This window comes from Ranitomeya imitator, chromosome 4 (genome assembly GCF_032444005.1).
Source record: "Ranitomeya imitator isolate aRanImi1 chromosome 4, aRanImi1.pri, whole genome shotgun sequence".
In the NCBI taxonomy this organism is placed as follows: domain Eukaryota; kingdom Metazoa; phylum Chordata; class Amphibia; order Anura; family Dendrobatidae; genus Ranitomeya; species Ranitomeya imitator.
Genome location: NC_091285.1, coordinates 385,815,231 through 385,832,050, shown reverse-complemented (window position 1 = coordinate 385,832,050; position 16,820 = coordinate 385,815,231). Strand labels below are relative to the sequence as shown.

Below are 16,820 nucleotides of genomic sequence, written 5' to 3'. Positions count from 1 at the left end.
TCAGGAAAATGGCCGCCGCAATCTCCATCTGCGCATGCGCGGCATCCCGCGGCCATTTTCCTGAAGCCCCGGGCAGGCGGGACTTTCCTTTCTAATGAGACGCAGCACAGCCATTACTCCTGGCTTGTGCGCGCCGGGCGCCGCCTCCTCTTCCTGCATTATCGTTCCTGGCGCCTGCTCTGTAAGTTTTTATTTCCAGGCATGTGCAGTTGCGCTGCCCTTCGTACTTACAGCGCAGGCGCCAGGAACTATAATGCAGGAAGAGGAGGCGGCGCCCGGCGTGCACAAGCCAGGAATGACGGCTGTGCTGCGTCTCATTAGAAAGTAAAGTCCCGCCTCCGGGATGGATTTAGGGTATGTGGGGGTAAATTTTATAAGTGTTTATTTCAGCATGTGCAGGCATTTGTAACTAAAGAGTCACCCTGTCAGAATGCATCATTTCTGCTGCACAAGGTGGCTCTTTTAGTTACAAATGCCAGAGAGGGGTGACCGGTTCCCTTTAATAAAGCTCATTTCTTCACGACACCAGAGGATGCTACACAATGGATCGACATCAATGAATCAACTACAAGCAGCGGGAGACTGACTTTCAGCGGAGGCGTGAGCCGTTATTGTTACCAAGATGTTTGGGATAAGAGAACTGGGTTGCTATTTGTACTCATTTAATATCTGTGTCTCTTTCACTTTTGGAGGAGTGGAATATGACTGGGCTTAACTATTACGCCAGTTAAAGTACCGTCACACAACGATATCGTTAACGATATCGTTGCTTTTTGTGACGTAGCAACGATATCGTTAACGAAATCGTTATGCTTGACAGCGACCAACAATCAGGCCCCTGCTGGGAGATCGCTGGTCGCTGGGGAAAGTCCAGGACTTTATTTCGTCGCTGGATCACCCGCTGACATCGCTGAATCGGCGTGTGTGACGCCAATTCAGCGATGTCTTCACTGGTAACCAGGGTAAACATCGGGTTACTAAGCGCAGGGCCGCGCTTAGTAACCCGATGTTTACCCTGGTTACCAGTGTAAATGTAAAAAAAACAAACACTACATACTTACATTCCGGTGTCTGGTCACGTCCCTCGCCTTCAGCTTCCCGCACTGATTGTGAGCGCCGGCCGGCCTTAAAGCACAGCACAGTGGTCACCGCTGTGCTTTACGGCCGGCCGGCGCTCACAGTCAGTGCGGGAAGCTGAAGGCGAGGGACGTGACCAGACACCGGAATGTAAGTATGTAGTGTTTGGTTTTTTTTTACATTTACAATCGCAGGTTAACTGCAGCTCAAATTAGAGACCAGGTCAATGCCACACAGAGTTCTAGCAGCAGACACATCTCTACAACAACTGTTAAGAGGAGACTTTGTGCAGCAGGCCTTCATAGTAAAATAGCTGCTAGGAAACCACTGCAAAGGACAGGCAACAAGCAGAAGAGACTTGTTTGGGCTAAAGAACACAAGGAGTGGACATTAGACCAGTGGAAATCTGTGCTTTGGTCTGAGTCCACATTTGATATCTTTGGTTCCAACCACCGTGTCTTTGTGCAATGCAGAAAAGGTGAACGAATGGACTCTACATGCCTGGTTCCCACCGTGAAGCATGGAGGAGGAGGTGTGATGCTGTGGGGGTGCTTTGCTGGTGACACTGTTTGGGATTTATTCAAAATTGAAGGCATACTAAACCAGCATGGCTACCACAGCATCTTGCAGCGGCATGCTATTCCATCCGGTTTGCATTTAGTTGAACCATCATTTATTTTTCAACAGGACAATGACCCCAATCACACCTCCAGGCTGTGTAAGGGCTATTTGACCAAGAAGGAGAGTGATGGGATGCTATGCCAGATGATCACCAGACCTGAACCCCATCGAGATGGTTTGGGGTGAGCTGGACCGCAGAGTGAAGGCAAAAGGGCCAACAAGTGCTAAGCATCTCTGGGAACTCCTTCAAGATTGTTGGCAGACCATTTCCGGTGACTACCTCTTGGAAGCTCATCAAGAGAATGCCAAGAGTGTGTAAAGCAGTCATCAAAGCAAAAGGTGGCTACTTTGAAGAACCTAGAATATAAGACGTATTTTCAGTTGTTTCACACTTTTTTGTTAAGTATATAATTCCACATGTGTTAATTCATAGTTTTGATGCCTTCAGTGTGAATTTACAATTTTCATAGTTCTGAAAATACAGAACAATCTTTAAATGAGAAGGTGTGTCCAAACTTTTGGTCTGTACTGTATATTCCTCTGGCGTGGACCCATCGGGGACTGACAACGTGGCATTTCTAGAAGGTATTGTCCTACCTAGACTGAGTGAGGAGGATAGGAAAAGTTTGGAGGGACCTATCACGGACGAAGAACTAAGTCGAGCTTTAAGAGCCATGGCAAGAGGTAAGGCCCCAGGAGCAGATGGATTGCCAGCTGAAATTTATAAGGAAATGGAGGAGGTGTTGCTACCCAGATTACAAGTAGTTTTGGAGGAGGCTAGGAATGGGGGGATTCTCCCAGCCTCTATGAGGGAGGCCATAATAGTTGTAATCCCGAAGGAAGATAAAGATTTATGACTGCCTGAATCATATCACCCGAATTCTTTGCTCACAACGGATGTTAAACTTCTGGCTGGGGTGTTGGCGGCCTGATTATCAGGTGTTATTTCTGGATTGATTCATCCAGATCAATCTGGCTTTATGCCAGGCAGGTCCACGGCAGTCAATCTTAGAAGGCTTTTTTTTGAATTTACAATTGGGAGCTGATAATGGTGGGCATAGAGTTATTGCTTCTTTAGATGCCCATAAGGCATTTGACAGTGTGGAATGGGAATACTTGTGGCAGGTATTACAATCAATTCTTTGGCTTCGGCCCACAATTTGTGTCCTGGGTTCAGCTATTGTACGCGCAACCATCATGAGACTGGGGTGCCCGCTCTCCCCTCTTTTGTTTGCTTTAGCCGTGGAGCCGCTGGCCGCCAAGATCCGACAGTCCGCTGAGGTCTCTGGGTTTATATATGGATTGATAGAGGAAAAGATTGCGCTTTATGCGGATGATATACTGCTGTTTTCGAGTGATCCACATGATTCATTGAGTAATGCAATTTGGCTCATCGAGGGATTTGGGGCTTAAAATAAATTGGAATTAAGTCAACTCTGTTTATGGTGGATGATGCAGAGGGTGAGCTGGGAGATTCTATGGAGGGGGGTAGACTTAAAGTAGCAGATCAATTCAAATATTTGGGGATACTAATCTCTTTGCCGATCAGGAATTACTTACATATGAGTCTTACACCGGTGCTGGGAACTCTTAAGGCAAAGGTAGGAGCTTGGTGTAAGTTGCATTTATCTGTTGTAGGCCGAATTAATCTCATTAAGATGATTCTGATGCCTAAAATACTGTATGTTCTCCATAACTCACCTATCTGGATACCACGTGTAAAATTCAAATTGATTAACTCTTTATTTAGAGGCCTGATGTGGGGGAGGCAACACCCGCGAATTAGATTGGAGACGCTTCACCGCCCTAAGGACGCGGGAGGCTTGGCTTTACCTAACCCTGAAATATATTTCTTGGCGGCCCAATGTCAGCATTTAAAGGGCTGGGAACATGAGTCGTCTACCAATATAGCACAACTTTTGATAGAAAGGGTGGTGAAGAGAAGTAATACCCAACATTATTTCTGATATATAAAGTATGGGGGAGAGTGAAACAAATTCGCGGGGTTGCTTGTCTGACCAGTTTTCTCCGCTGTGGTTTAATAATAATCTACCGGAGTTTTTGGCGATGGGACAAATACCAGAATGGCAAGCCAGGGGGATCCGGTATGTCACATTTTAGAGCGACGGGAGTTGAAATCCTTTTTCCAGCTACAGTCGGAATATGGTCTTAAGGCATCTGGGGGGTTCCAATATGCACAAGTACGGCATGCGTTGGTGGCCCAGAATAAGGGGGATCGTTTCCAAATTCAAAACGACTTCGTATTAGACTACATCTGTGGAGTGGGGACAACGAGGGGTGCTATTTCATCTCTATATAAGGATCTGCTTCACACTCACCTATTAGAATATCTGATTGGTGCGAGGGCTAAATGGGAAAGAGCTGGGTCATTTAGAGGATGAAACATGGGAGTCTGTATTAGAATGGATACCGAAACTATCACTAAATGAGCCGTATAGGCTCTCCCAGCTTTATATTGTACACAGAGTGTATAGATCTCAGGATGTCCTGTATAGAGCTGGGCTGAGATCTGACTCGGAATGCCCTAGATGTAGGAATGATAGTGCTGGAATGTTTCATATGTTATGGTCGTGTCCGAGATTGACTGCTTTTTGGTTGGTGGTTGTAAGCCGGATAGAAGGGGCATACAGATGTGTAATTCCAAGAGAACCTTTGGTGTGCGTGCTGGGGTACGTGGAAGAGATAACTGTGGATAACAAGCTGAAAATAGCAATCGCTAGACTACTATACATGGCTCGAAAGGCCATAGCCAAAAATTGGATCAAAGAGGAACCTCGCTCGAGGGGAGAATATCTTAAATATGTGAAGCAGGTCATTACCCTGGAAAAGGGTGTATATCAGAAAAGAGGGAAGATGGGCCTGTTTGATAAATTGTGGATGCCCTGGCTGGATCTTGGCTAGGGAAGGCTAAGAGAAGTTAGGCCTGAGAAGGGGTCGCCTATATATTTATGGTGTACTCGTGTACAAAAAAAAAAGTTATTGTATATGGATAACGTATATAATACTACAGGATATGTTAAGAGGAAGGTGTGAGCTGTCTAAAAGGGAAGGAGAGGGGCAAGATGGGTAAGGGAGGGTTAAGAGTGGGAAAAATGGAAATGTATACCTTAATGTGAAATGTTTTATTGTACTCTTATATTTAATAAAAAACATTTGAGTTAAAAAAAACCGAGGGAACCTTTAAGACCAGGGAATGCGGTCATGTACCTTTAAAACCAGGGAATGCTGGACATGTGCCTTTTAGACCAGGGATTGCTAGTCATGTGCCTTTAAGACCAGAGCTTGCTGGTCATGTGCCTTTAAGACCAGAGCTTGCTGGTGATGTGACTTAAAGACAAGGAACGCTGGTCGTGTGCCTTTAAAGACCAGGGAATACTGCTCATAGCATTTATGCTGCTGGGGTGCGAGCGGGGGGAGGAGTGAGGGATGGAGCGGTGTCTCCTTACCCGGATCCTGAGTCCGCTGTCAGTGTTGGAATAGCGCTGACTTCAGCGCTAAATACCGCCGATGCGATGCAGCAGCCGCTTCCGGATGTTTACAGCTCGTGTCTGGAAAAAGCAGGAGGATGAAGATGACCGCCAAGAATATGCTGCGAGAGTTCTCGTCCTGAGTGAGAAGCGCTTGAATAGGGGGGCAGAGCCATGAAGCGCGGCCTAGCATGGGTGGAGGTTCTGGGTTGCGGCCTACACAAACCCGAAGCCAGGGGCAACATTTTTGGAGCCAGCCGGACGGGAAAAACGACCCGCAGCTGCAAAACAAAGAGAAAAAAATGCCGGTTGCGCAGAGTCCTCCAGCCGCTTGAGTCCCGTCACCTACCACGGTGGCTGCCGAAGGCAGAGTATGCAGCTTTGTTCAGCAGGTCAGAAAAGTAGAAGAGATCCTCTGCTGTTGCTGCTATTTGGACGGTGCAGGGATAAAGAAAAGCCCTCAATCCATCGTCCCTTTAGCAGGGAGGTGGAGAGGAGCCGTCCGCCTCCTTGTACCATCCGCTTTCAATAGTGGTGGTGCAGTGGGGGCTGCTCGGAAGCCACGAGGTAGGCCTCTGTACATCCAGAGGGTAATCACCTAGGATGGGACAGGGCTGAATGTCCGGCAATAGGCCTGGCTGGGGAAGAGGATACGTGGAGGCAACACTCCATGTGCTTGTCCGTACAGGTTGTGGGGAGATCGGTGCCGTTGAAGGGACGCGTCGCCCCTAAGAATCAGCTCAGGTGTGGCATCCCATGTCGCAGGAGAGGATACGGAGAGGCGACACTATGTGCTCACCTGTTGATGGTTGGGGGAGATCGGAACCTTGAAAGGATCCGTCGCCTCTTCGTCAGTTGTAAAAAGGTAAAATCAAAAATGTAAAAATAAAATAAAGAGTTTTGGGTCTGAACAGCAGACCAGTCCGTGTGCCTCCTACGGACACTAAGCAAGAACTGGTTAGCTGACAGCCAGCAGGAGGGTGTATACTGCAGGGGAGGAGCTAACTTTATGCGTCGTTTATGGCAAAAAACGCATCCTGCAAAGTTGTTTGCAGGATGCGTTTTTGCCCCATAGATTAACATTAGCGAGGCATTGCGACGGTTGCGCCGTGTTGTGGCGGACCACCGGGTGCAATTCATAATGCACGGATACGGCTGAGATATATAGGTATAGTACAATGCCAAAGATTTCACTTACTTCTTACATTACATGAGTGATATCTATTGTGCATTCTACATTAGCTCAGAAACCGGACAGTATAGTCTTCTATACAGAATGAGCCCCATATATTGCTCTAAACAGAATGAGCCCCATACAGTATAATGGGCACCACAGAGTGCTCCATACAGAATGAGCCGCATATATTGCTCCATACGGAATTGACCCCATATAATGCTCCATACAGTATAGCGAGCCACATATAATTCTACATACAGTATGTGACTGGCCCAATACAGTATACTGAGTCCCATATATTGCTCCATACAGAATGGGCCCCATATGATGCTCCATACAGAATGGGCCCCATATAATACTCCTTGCAGAATGGGTCCCATATAATGCTCCAAAAATAATTGGCCCCATAAGATGCTCCATGTATAATGGGCCCCATATAATGCTCCATATATAATTGGCCATATAAAATGCTCCATATATAATATTAGTCCCATATGATGCTTCATATATTATTGGCCCCATATACTGCTCCATATGTTATTGGCCCCATATACTGCTCCATATTGAATTGGCCCCATAAGATGCTCCATATTAAATTGGCCCCATATAATGCTCCCTATATTATTGGCCCCATAAGATGCTTCATATAGAATTACCCCCATATAATGCTCCATATATGGGCCCCTTCTGATGGTCCCCATATATTGCTCCAAATATATATATAAAAAAAAGAAAAAATGAAATACTCACCTCTTGTTGCTAGTCTCTGCTCTGCTCTGACTCCTCAGCGTCTTCCTGCTCTCTGTGCTGCGACTGCTCAGGCAGAGGGCGCGCACTGGTGATGTCTCACGCCCTCTGACCTGAACGTCACAGTCAGAGGATGGAAGACACTGCAGCGCTGGAACCGGGGCCCGGAGCAGGGGGGGGGTCCACTCGCGGGGGCTGGCACTATAGCACGCCAGTGTCCCTGACGGTGAGTGGGCCCCCTGCCTGCTCAGGGCCCCGGCACTTGCCCGGGTGCTGACGCTGGCCCTGGTGCCATGCCATTTCGGCCACTCATCAGTCCACCTGCAACATGATTGTGGGGTGCTGATGGGTTGCGATGCCAGCCAGTGGCTTGATGAACCTCTCAGTTGCTGCCATGTTGGTAATGTAAAATGTTTTTTGGGCTGTTTATGCATATGTTGTGCCAATGAAAGAGCTGCGACACATGCAGCTGCGGTGCCAAACAGCTGATTATCGGAAGCGCTCCTGGGATCCGGGTTACCGAGACAGCTATTCGCTAAGCTCTATAGCCATTTAGATAAAGCGTTATCTGAAGCTATTCAACCAACCCTAGTGGCGACCAAACAAAAATTGTTACAATAAGCTATCCAAATGTCATACTGTATGTATGCCAAGAACAGTACATTAGGGCACAGCCCAGCACACAAAAACAAGACCTTATACAGATTCACCGGTGGAAAAATAAAACTATGCATCATAGAAAATCGCAACAACAATAAAAAAATTCTCAACTTTTGTAAAAAGGTGGAAAAAATGTAGCCATTAGAACAGTTGAAATAAACAAGTTTGGAATTGGTATAAATGTACTTACCTGGAGAACCGTGTCCAGGCATTTTTTATTGCACAATGATCACAGTAAAAACTAAACCCCCAAAAAGCAATGGCAAAATTGTGTTTTTTTTTAATGCCATTACACCAGAGATTTTTTTTAATAATTTTGTTTTTGGTATATTAAAATGAGAAAATGAATAGTGTTAATCAAAACTACAACTTGCTCTTGGAGAAAGGGGAAGAAATAAAAAACCACACACACACAAAAAAAGCCTGCAGTATTAACCCTTCAAGACGTATAATATTTAGGTACGTCATAGGTCGTGTCTCTCTCTTTGATGCGGGCTCCAGGACTAAGCCTGCATCTTTCTTGGCACATGACAGCTGATTTTATCACCCATGGCTGGTAACATGTTAAATGCCGCTGTCAATTTCTGACAGCAACATTTAACTAGCGGAAACCGGATGCACGTTACAAACCCCGCTCATCGTTGCCCCTGTCACATGATTGCGAGGCGCCGATGGGTTGGCATGACAGTCGGGGATCTGCAAAGACCCCCAAGCTGGTCATTGCATATCTCCTATGAACATGGGCCCATGGTCAGTGTTCATAGGAGATGATTTCTGATACACATAGCAGGGCTGATCGGATGATTGCAGCTTCAAGTCTCCTAAGGAGACTATTAAATCAAAAATAAAAAGAAAACTTTTTTTTTTTTAAATATTGAAAAAAATATAAAAAGTTCAAATTGCCCCCTTTCTGCCTCATTAAAAAAGAAATAGAAAAAAAATACACATTTGGTATCGCTACTGTCAGAAATGTCTGATCAAAATAATTATTCAGATTGGCGCAATGTGAAAAAAATCAAAAACGTCAGAATTACGTTTTTTGGTCACCGCAACATAGCAATAAAATGCAATAACAGGCAATCAAAACAAAGTATCTACCTGAAAATGGTATTTATGGAAACATCAGTTCGGCGTGCAAAAAAATAAGCCTTCACCTATTCATGTCCCATATCCCGAAAAATGGAGACGCTACGGGTCTTGGAAAAGGCAACTTTTTTCCCCGACAAACGTTGGATTTTTTTTAACCCCTTCACACCAAGGACCGTACTAGTACAGTGCATGTCGTGTCCCTCCCTTTGATGTGGGCTCCGATGCTAAGCCTACATCTTTCCCGGCACATGTCAGCAGTTTAGAACAGCATGTGCCCATAACAGCCGCGGGTGGAATGGTGATCCACCGGCGGCAGTTAACGCTTTAAATGCCGCTGTCAATCACTGACAGCGGCATTTAATGTGATCATACCAGATTCGTGTCACTAACCCCGCCCATCGGAGACTCCATCACATGATCGCAGGTCACAGATGGATCCGCATGACAACCAGAGGTCTCCAGCGGACCTCTATAGTTATCACTGCAGGATTGCTATGAGCGCCGCCCAATGGTCAGAACTCGTAGCAAGTGAGCATTTCTGTGACGTAGCGAAAAGTTTAAATGCCAGAATTACACATTTTTTTGGCACAGCAACATTGCATTAAAATGCAATAACGGGTGATCAAAAGATCTTATCCACACCAAAATGTGTATCACTAAAAATGTCAGAACAGTGCGCAAAAAAATAAGCCCTCACCTAGCCTCAGATCACAAAAAGTGGAGACGCTATGGGTCTCGGAAAATGACGCATTTTTTTTTCTTTTTAAACAAAATTTGGATTTTTTTTTTTTTCACCATTTAAATAAAAAACAACCTATACAGGTTTGGTATCTATGAACTCGTAATGACCTGGATAATCATAATAGCAGGTCAGTTTTAGCATTTGGTGAACATGTTAAAAAAAAAAAAATCCAAAAAACAATTTCAACTTGAATTTTTTTCCCATTTTCGAGTACACGACATGATAAAACCAATGGTGTAGTTCAAAAGTACAACTCGTCCCGCAAAAAATAAGCCCTCACATGGCCATATTGACTGAAAAATATGAAAACGGAAAATCCAGAGGTCGTGAAGGGGTTAAAAAGGTTGGGGTTGTCCACTTTCAGAAAAGTGGGCCCCAAACTGTAAATTGCATAAACTAAACTCAGCAGGTACTCGCCCTCTCTGGGTGCAGCACCCCCTCCTGTCAGTCACTAAGCATCAGCACTCACGCACACAAGATGGCTGCACGCGATGCTGAGCTCAGTGACTGGCTAGAACGGTGAAGCTCGCTGCTGACGTGACATCACCACTGTAAACAGCGGGACTGGAGCAGCGGCAAGAAGTCGACACTGGACCATGGAAGGGCAAGTACTTACTGAGCCGGTTATTTCAGGTATTTTACACAGTTTTTTCCAAACTTCCCTGAAAGTGGAGAAACAAAACTAGTTCAGGAATCCAAGTATCATAAAGAGGGAATCAGAAAATAGAGGGGCTAATAGATTATCCTAGATCACAATCATTTTTAAATGCTTCACACACAGAGATAGTGCAGAGCAATAAGAACATGGCTACATACAGTGTTTTCTTCATCAGTCTCATTTTCCTTGTTAGAATCAGTCATGTAATCGGTATTTTCCTCCTCTTCTTCCTCTCTTTCTTCTTCTTCATTTTCTGAAGCATCCTAAAATGTAAAATGTAGATGTTAATGTTATTTAAGGTGATCGATATCATAAGAGTAATTACCAAAACAATCATTAGCAAGTAAGTAGTAGCTAGGCTGTTAGGGAGTATAGGTTCAGATTGGCGCCCACACTTTGCATCTAAATATCCTGCCACACGCAGAGTGACCCACACCCCCCGGCACACGCAGAGTGGTCCGCACCTCCAGCTGCCCAGCACACGAAGAGTGGCCCGCACCCCCGGCTGCCCGGCACACGCAGAGTGGCCCGCATCCCCAGCTGCCCAGCACACGCAGAGTGGCCCGCACCTCCGGCTGCCCGGCACACGCAGAGTGGCCCGCATCCCCAGCTGCCCGGCACACGCAGAGTGGCCCGCACCCTCAGCTGCCCGGCACACGCAGAGTGGCCCGCACCCTCAGCTGCCCGGCACACGCAGAGTGGCCCGCACCCTCAGCTGCCCAGCACACGCAGAGTGGCCCGCACCTCCGGCTGCCCGGCACACGCAGAGTGGCCCGCACCCCCGGCTGCCCGGCACACGCAGAGTGGCCCGCACCCCCAGCTGCCCGGCACACGCAGAGTGGCCCGCACCCCCAGCTGCCCGGCACACGCAGAGTGGCCCGCACCCCCAGCTGCCCGGCACACGCAGAGTGGCCCGCACCCCCAGCTGCCCGGCACACGCAGAGTGGCCCGCACCCCCAGCTGCCCGGCACACGCAGAGTGGCCCGCACCCCCAGCTGCCCGGCACACGCAGAGTGGCCCGCACCCCCAGCTGCCCGGCACACGCAGAGTGGCCCGCACCCCCAGCTGCCCGGCACACGCAGAGTGGCCCGCACCGCCAGGTGCCAGGCACCCAGGGAACATCTTTAGGTACCGTATATACTCGAGTATAAGCCGAGATTTTCAGCCCAAATTTTTGGGCTGAAAGTGCCCCTTTCGGCTTATACTCGAGTCAAGGTGGGTGGCAGGGTCGGCGGGTGAGGGGCTGAGGGCGCTGAGGTATACTTACCTAGTCCCAGCGATCCTGGCGCTGTCCCTGCCGTCCCACGGTCTTCTGTGCTGCAGCTTCTTCCCCTCTTCAGCGGTCACGTGGGACCGCTCATTAGAGAAATGAATAGGCGGCTCCACCTCCCATAGGGGTGGAGCCGCCTATTCATTTCTCTAATCAGCGGTAACGGTGACCACTGATAGAGAAAGAAGCTGCGGCACCGAAGACCGTGGGACAGGCAGAGGGAGCCGGACGTCGGGACCAGGTAAGTATGTCATATTTACCTGTCCCCGTTCCAGCCGCCGGGCGTCGCTCCATCTTCCCGGCGCCGCTCCATCTTCCCGGCGTCTGCGCTCTGACTGTTCAGGTCAGAGGGCGCGATGACGCATATAGTGTGCGCGGCGCCCTCTGCCTGATTAGTCAGCGCAGAGAGATGCCGGAACCGGACGCCGGAACGAGACGCCGGGAGCTGCAATCAAGAGAGGTGAGTATGGCTTTTTTTTTTTTTTATTGCAGCAGCGGCACAGATTTATGTCGAGCATCTATGGGGCAGTATGAACGGTGCAGAGCACTATATGGGGCACAGATATGGGGGCAGTATGAACGGTGCAGAGCACTATATGGGGAACAGATATGGGGGCAGTATGACCGGTGCAGAGCACTATATGGGGCACAGATATGTGGGCAGTATGAACGGTGCAGAGCATATATGGGGCACAGATATGGGGGCAGTATGAACGGTGCAGAGCATATATGGGGCACAGATATGGGGGCAGTATGAACGGTGCAGAGCATATATGGGGCACAGATATGGGGGCAGTATGAACGGTGCAGAGCATATATGGGGCACAGATATGGGGGCAGTATGAACGGTGCAGAGCATATATGGGGCACAGATATGGGGGCAGTATGAACGGTGCAGAGCATATATGGGGCACAGATATGGGGGCAGTATGAACGGTGCAGAGCACTATATGGGGCACAGATATGGGGGCAGTATGAACGGTGCAGAGCACTATATGGGGCACAGATATGGGGGCAATATGAACGGTGCAGAGCATACAGGGCACAGATATGGGGCAATATGAACGGTGCAGAGCACTATATGGCACAGATATGGGGAAATATGAACGGTGCAGAGCACTATATGGCAGAGCTATGGGGAAATATGAACGGTGCAGAGCACTATATGGCACAGCTATGGGGCAATAATGAACGGTGCAGAGCACTATATGGCACAGCTATGGGGAAATAATGATCTATTTTATTTTTGAAATTCACCGGTAAATGCTGCATTTCCACCCTAGGCTTATACTCGAGTCAATAGGTTTTCCCAGTTTTTTGTGGCAAAATTAGGGGGGTCGGCTTATACTCGGGTCGGCTTATACTCGAGTATATACGGTATATATTAAATATCTGAAAATGGCTGTTACATGGTTTTCTGAACTAGAACTGATGCAAAAGTAATATCAAGTAATTTTGTGCAGATTTAGTAACCAAATTATTATTCCACCTCTATTTATTTATATACTTTTTGCTGAAATCTTCCATTTACTCTGCACAATGCATGAATTTATGCCCCAAGACATTACAACAGTTCTTGTTCCTATGGAGATTAGAACTTGAAAATATTACTACTAATCTGACAACTTTGATCTTTAGCCCTTGCTAAGAGAAGTGTGGAGGATAGTTGTTAGAAGGGTTGGGCCTTGCAAAACCTCATTGTAATGCTGACTGAGTGACTGCATCTCGTAATATCTGCACGCTCTGATCTGTCCCATTTTTTTCAATACAAAAAGCGGAGATGCTTCTGAAGAAAGAAAGTAATGACTAAAATCTAACATGCTTGATTCTTTTGTATACTGATGGCAGTCAGGGTGCCTATATATTTTATACACTATACAATTAAAAATGGAAACTTACTGATGGGATTAGACAATAAGTGCATAGTCAGCAAAAGAATTTAGGGTTATTGTGACCTGCAAGCAGGCAGAATGGTTTAGATACCAAATGCTCATTAAGCAGACAGCCATCCCCCCTTCTTATACCACTGATGTACAAGTGGAAGGTGCCCATGTCATGAATGAATACAGAGGAGTAAGCCCTTGCCAGATGGAGTCAACAGCCTTCTCCTGTCCCTGACATTTGCAGTTATAGAGAAGTAGGGGCTCATTGGATGAGTGGCTGGTCCCAGTGTAATCTGTGGGTTAGGCCTATATTAATCTAATATGTATGCTTAAATCCTCTGACATGGTCAGTGTTAGACTATGATGACTAGTGATGAGCGAATATACTCGTTACTCGAGATTTCTTGGGCATGCTCGGGTGTCCTCCGAGTATTTTTAGTGCTCGGAGATTTAGTTTTTCTTGCCGCAGCTGAATGATTTACATCTGTTAGCCAGTATAAGTACATGTGGGGGTTGCCTGGTTGCTAGGGAATCCTCACATGTACTTATGCTGGATATCAGATGTAAATCATTCAGCTGCGGCAAGAAAAACAATCTCCGAGCACTTAAAAATACTCAGAGGACACCCGAGTGTGCTCGAGAAATCTCGAGTAACGAGTATATTCGCTCATAACTAGTGATGACCCTTTTTACTAGGTGAAGGGAAACACTCAGTTGTCAATTAATTCATACATTTCCAGGAAAAGGAGTCACAAAATATAAGTACTGTATATACTCGAGTATAAGCCGACCAGAGTTTAAGCCGACCCCCCTAATTTTGCCACAAAAAACTGGGAAAACTTATTGACTCGAGTAGAAGCCTAGGGTGTGAAATGCAGCAGCTACCGGTTAATGTCAAAAATAAAAATAGATACCAATAAAAGTAAAATTAATTGAGACATCAGTAGGTTAAGTGTTTTTGAATATCCATATTGAATCAGGAGCCCCATATAATGCTCCATACAGTTCATGATGGCCCCATAAGATACTCCATATTAAAATATACCCCATATAATGCTGCACAAAGGTTAATAATGGCCCCATAAGATGCTCCATAGAAACATTTGCCCCGTACAATGCTACATAAAAGGTTGATGGCCCCATAAGATGCTCCACACATTATGGCCCCATAAGATGCTCCACACATTAGGGGCCCCATGAGATGCTCCATACATTATTGCCCCATGAGATGCTCCACACATTATGACCCCATAAGATGCTCCACACATTATGGCCCCATGAGATGCTCCACACATTATGGCCCCATGAGATGCTCCACACATTAGGGGCCTCATGAGATGCTCCATACATTATGGCCCCATGACATGCTCCATACATTATGACCCCATAAGATGCTCCACACATTATGGCCCCATAAGATGCTCCACACATTATGGCCCCATAAAATGCTCCACACATTATGGCCCCATGAGATGCTCCATACATTATGGCCCCATACATTGTGGCCCCATGAGATGCTCCATACATTGTGGCCCCATACGATGCTCCATACATTGTGGCCCCATGAGATGCTCCACACATTAGGGGCCCCATGAGATGCTCCACACATTATGCCCCATAAGATGCTCCTCATGTATGCCCCATAAGATGCTCCTCATATATGCCCCATAAGATGCTCCTCATATATGCCCCATAAGATGCTCCTCATATATGCCCCATAAGATGCTCCTCATATATGCTCCTTAAGATGCTCCATACATTTGCTCCATTTGCTGTTGCTGCGATTAAAAAAAAAAAAAAAAAAATAATCACATACTCACCTCTCTTCACTCAGGCCCCCAGCACTTGCGATTGTCATCTTCCACGTTCCATCGCTGCATGCTGCTTTGTCTTCCATCCTCGCAACTGACTGTTCAGGCAGAGGGCGGCACGCACACTAATCGCGTCATCGCGCCCTCTGACCTGAACAGTCACAGCCAGAGGACGGAAGACAGAGCAGCGCGCAGCGATGGAACGTGGAAGGTGACCATCACGCAATGCTCCCCCTCCCCTGATATACTCACCTGCTCCCGGCGCGGTCCCTGGCAGCGTCTCACTGTCAGATGGTCTCCGGGAGCCGGCGGCATCTTCCTGTGTTCAGCGGTCACGTAGCGCTCATTACAGTAATGAATATGCATGCATATTCATTACTGTAATGAGCGGTACCACGTGACCGCTGAACACAGGAAGCGCTGCCCAGAGACCATGGGACATGCAGGGACAGCGCCAGGAGCAGGTGAGTATGTGACAGCCGCCACTCCCCCTCACTGACACTGAATCGAGTATCAGCCGAGAGGGTCACTTTCAGCCCCAAAAAGTGGGCTGAAAATCTCGGCTTATACTCGAGTATATACGTCATGTACAGACATGACAAGAGCGATTACTTGCCGGAAACTAAAATCATCTTATGCTCCAACAAGAATTATATAAGGTTGTCATTACTGAAACACTGGAATTTCCTAAATCAATGGAGAATTACGCTATATAATGGGTTTTATATTGAGCGTATTTAGATCATAATTGATTAAAACAAATTAGAAAATGTACTGACGTCTTCTTCTGGCTCGTTCATTTCACTCTCATTTCCAGATTGCTCCTCAGTCTCTGCCCCAGTTTCCTCCTCCTCTTCATCATCTTCATACTCTAGAGCTTCTCCTTCAGCAATAGTGTGCTTTGAATCTTTGTCATTCACCAGGCCTTTGGATGAAAAATAAATAAATAATGAAGCGGTTGTCAGAACAGGCAACAATAAAAGAAAATACAGAATATATTAATGAGAGAAGATCAGAGCTGGGTAAAGCTTTTTAATGTGCAGCATTATTACAACTAGAATCTGCTCCTCATTCCAGCACCAATGTCACAACCACCAGTCACCAGACCACAGAAGTCACTTATTCGCTGCAGAGTCAGGTGACTGGTGGTTCAGGTGTCATTGCTTGGAGCAATGGAGTGGAGAGAGGACTCCAATGGGAAGTATAGATTTGTCTTTCTTTTATCAAAAAGGTTGTTAATTTAAAAAGTACATCAATACAAGTAGAACCACCTCAAAGGTTATCCGACAATAGGAAGCCATAGGAAGTGGAATAAAATGATGCCTTGATATCTATGATCCAATGTCTTCTCAGAAAAACATTGCTTTTTCTGGAATATGTAAATAAACTAATAAGATCTGTGAGCCAGACACTGATCTGCACGAGAATCTGCCCCCATAGCTCATTTTAAATGAAAGGTGGTGTTACCAGTGTGAGACATGTAATGACTGACGGGCTGCTCTTCTGATCTCACTGTAGAGCTGTGTGTGATTATAACTGACATCTGCAGATCCCTCTCAGTGCTTCAGCTTCCATCTCACAGACAGCCAGTATTATA

General features: G+C 46.6%; 1 protein-coding gene across 4 annotated transcripts in view; it reads right to left on the bottom strand.

Annotated features, from left to right (window-relative positions):
- UPF2 (UPF2 regulator of nonsense mediated mRNA decay) overlaps positions 1 to 16,820 on the bottom strand; it is a 156,579-nt gene that overhangs the window by 28,965 nt on the left and 110,794 nt on the right. For all 4 annotated transcript variants that reach the window (XM_069765218.1, XM_069765220.1, XM_069765221.1 and 1 more), the window contains exons 16-17: positions 16,003 to 16,148; positions 10,418 to 10,522 (exon numbers count right to left, since the gene is read on the bottom strand). In XM_069765218.1, coding sequence (XP_069621319.1) covers positions 10,418 to 10,522; positions 16,003 to 16,148 — 251 coding nt within the window. The remainder of the gene's footprint in view (positions 1 to 10,417; positions 10,523 to 16,002; positions 16,149 to 16,820) is intronic.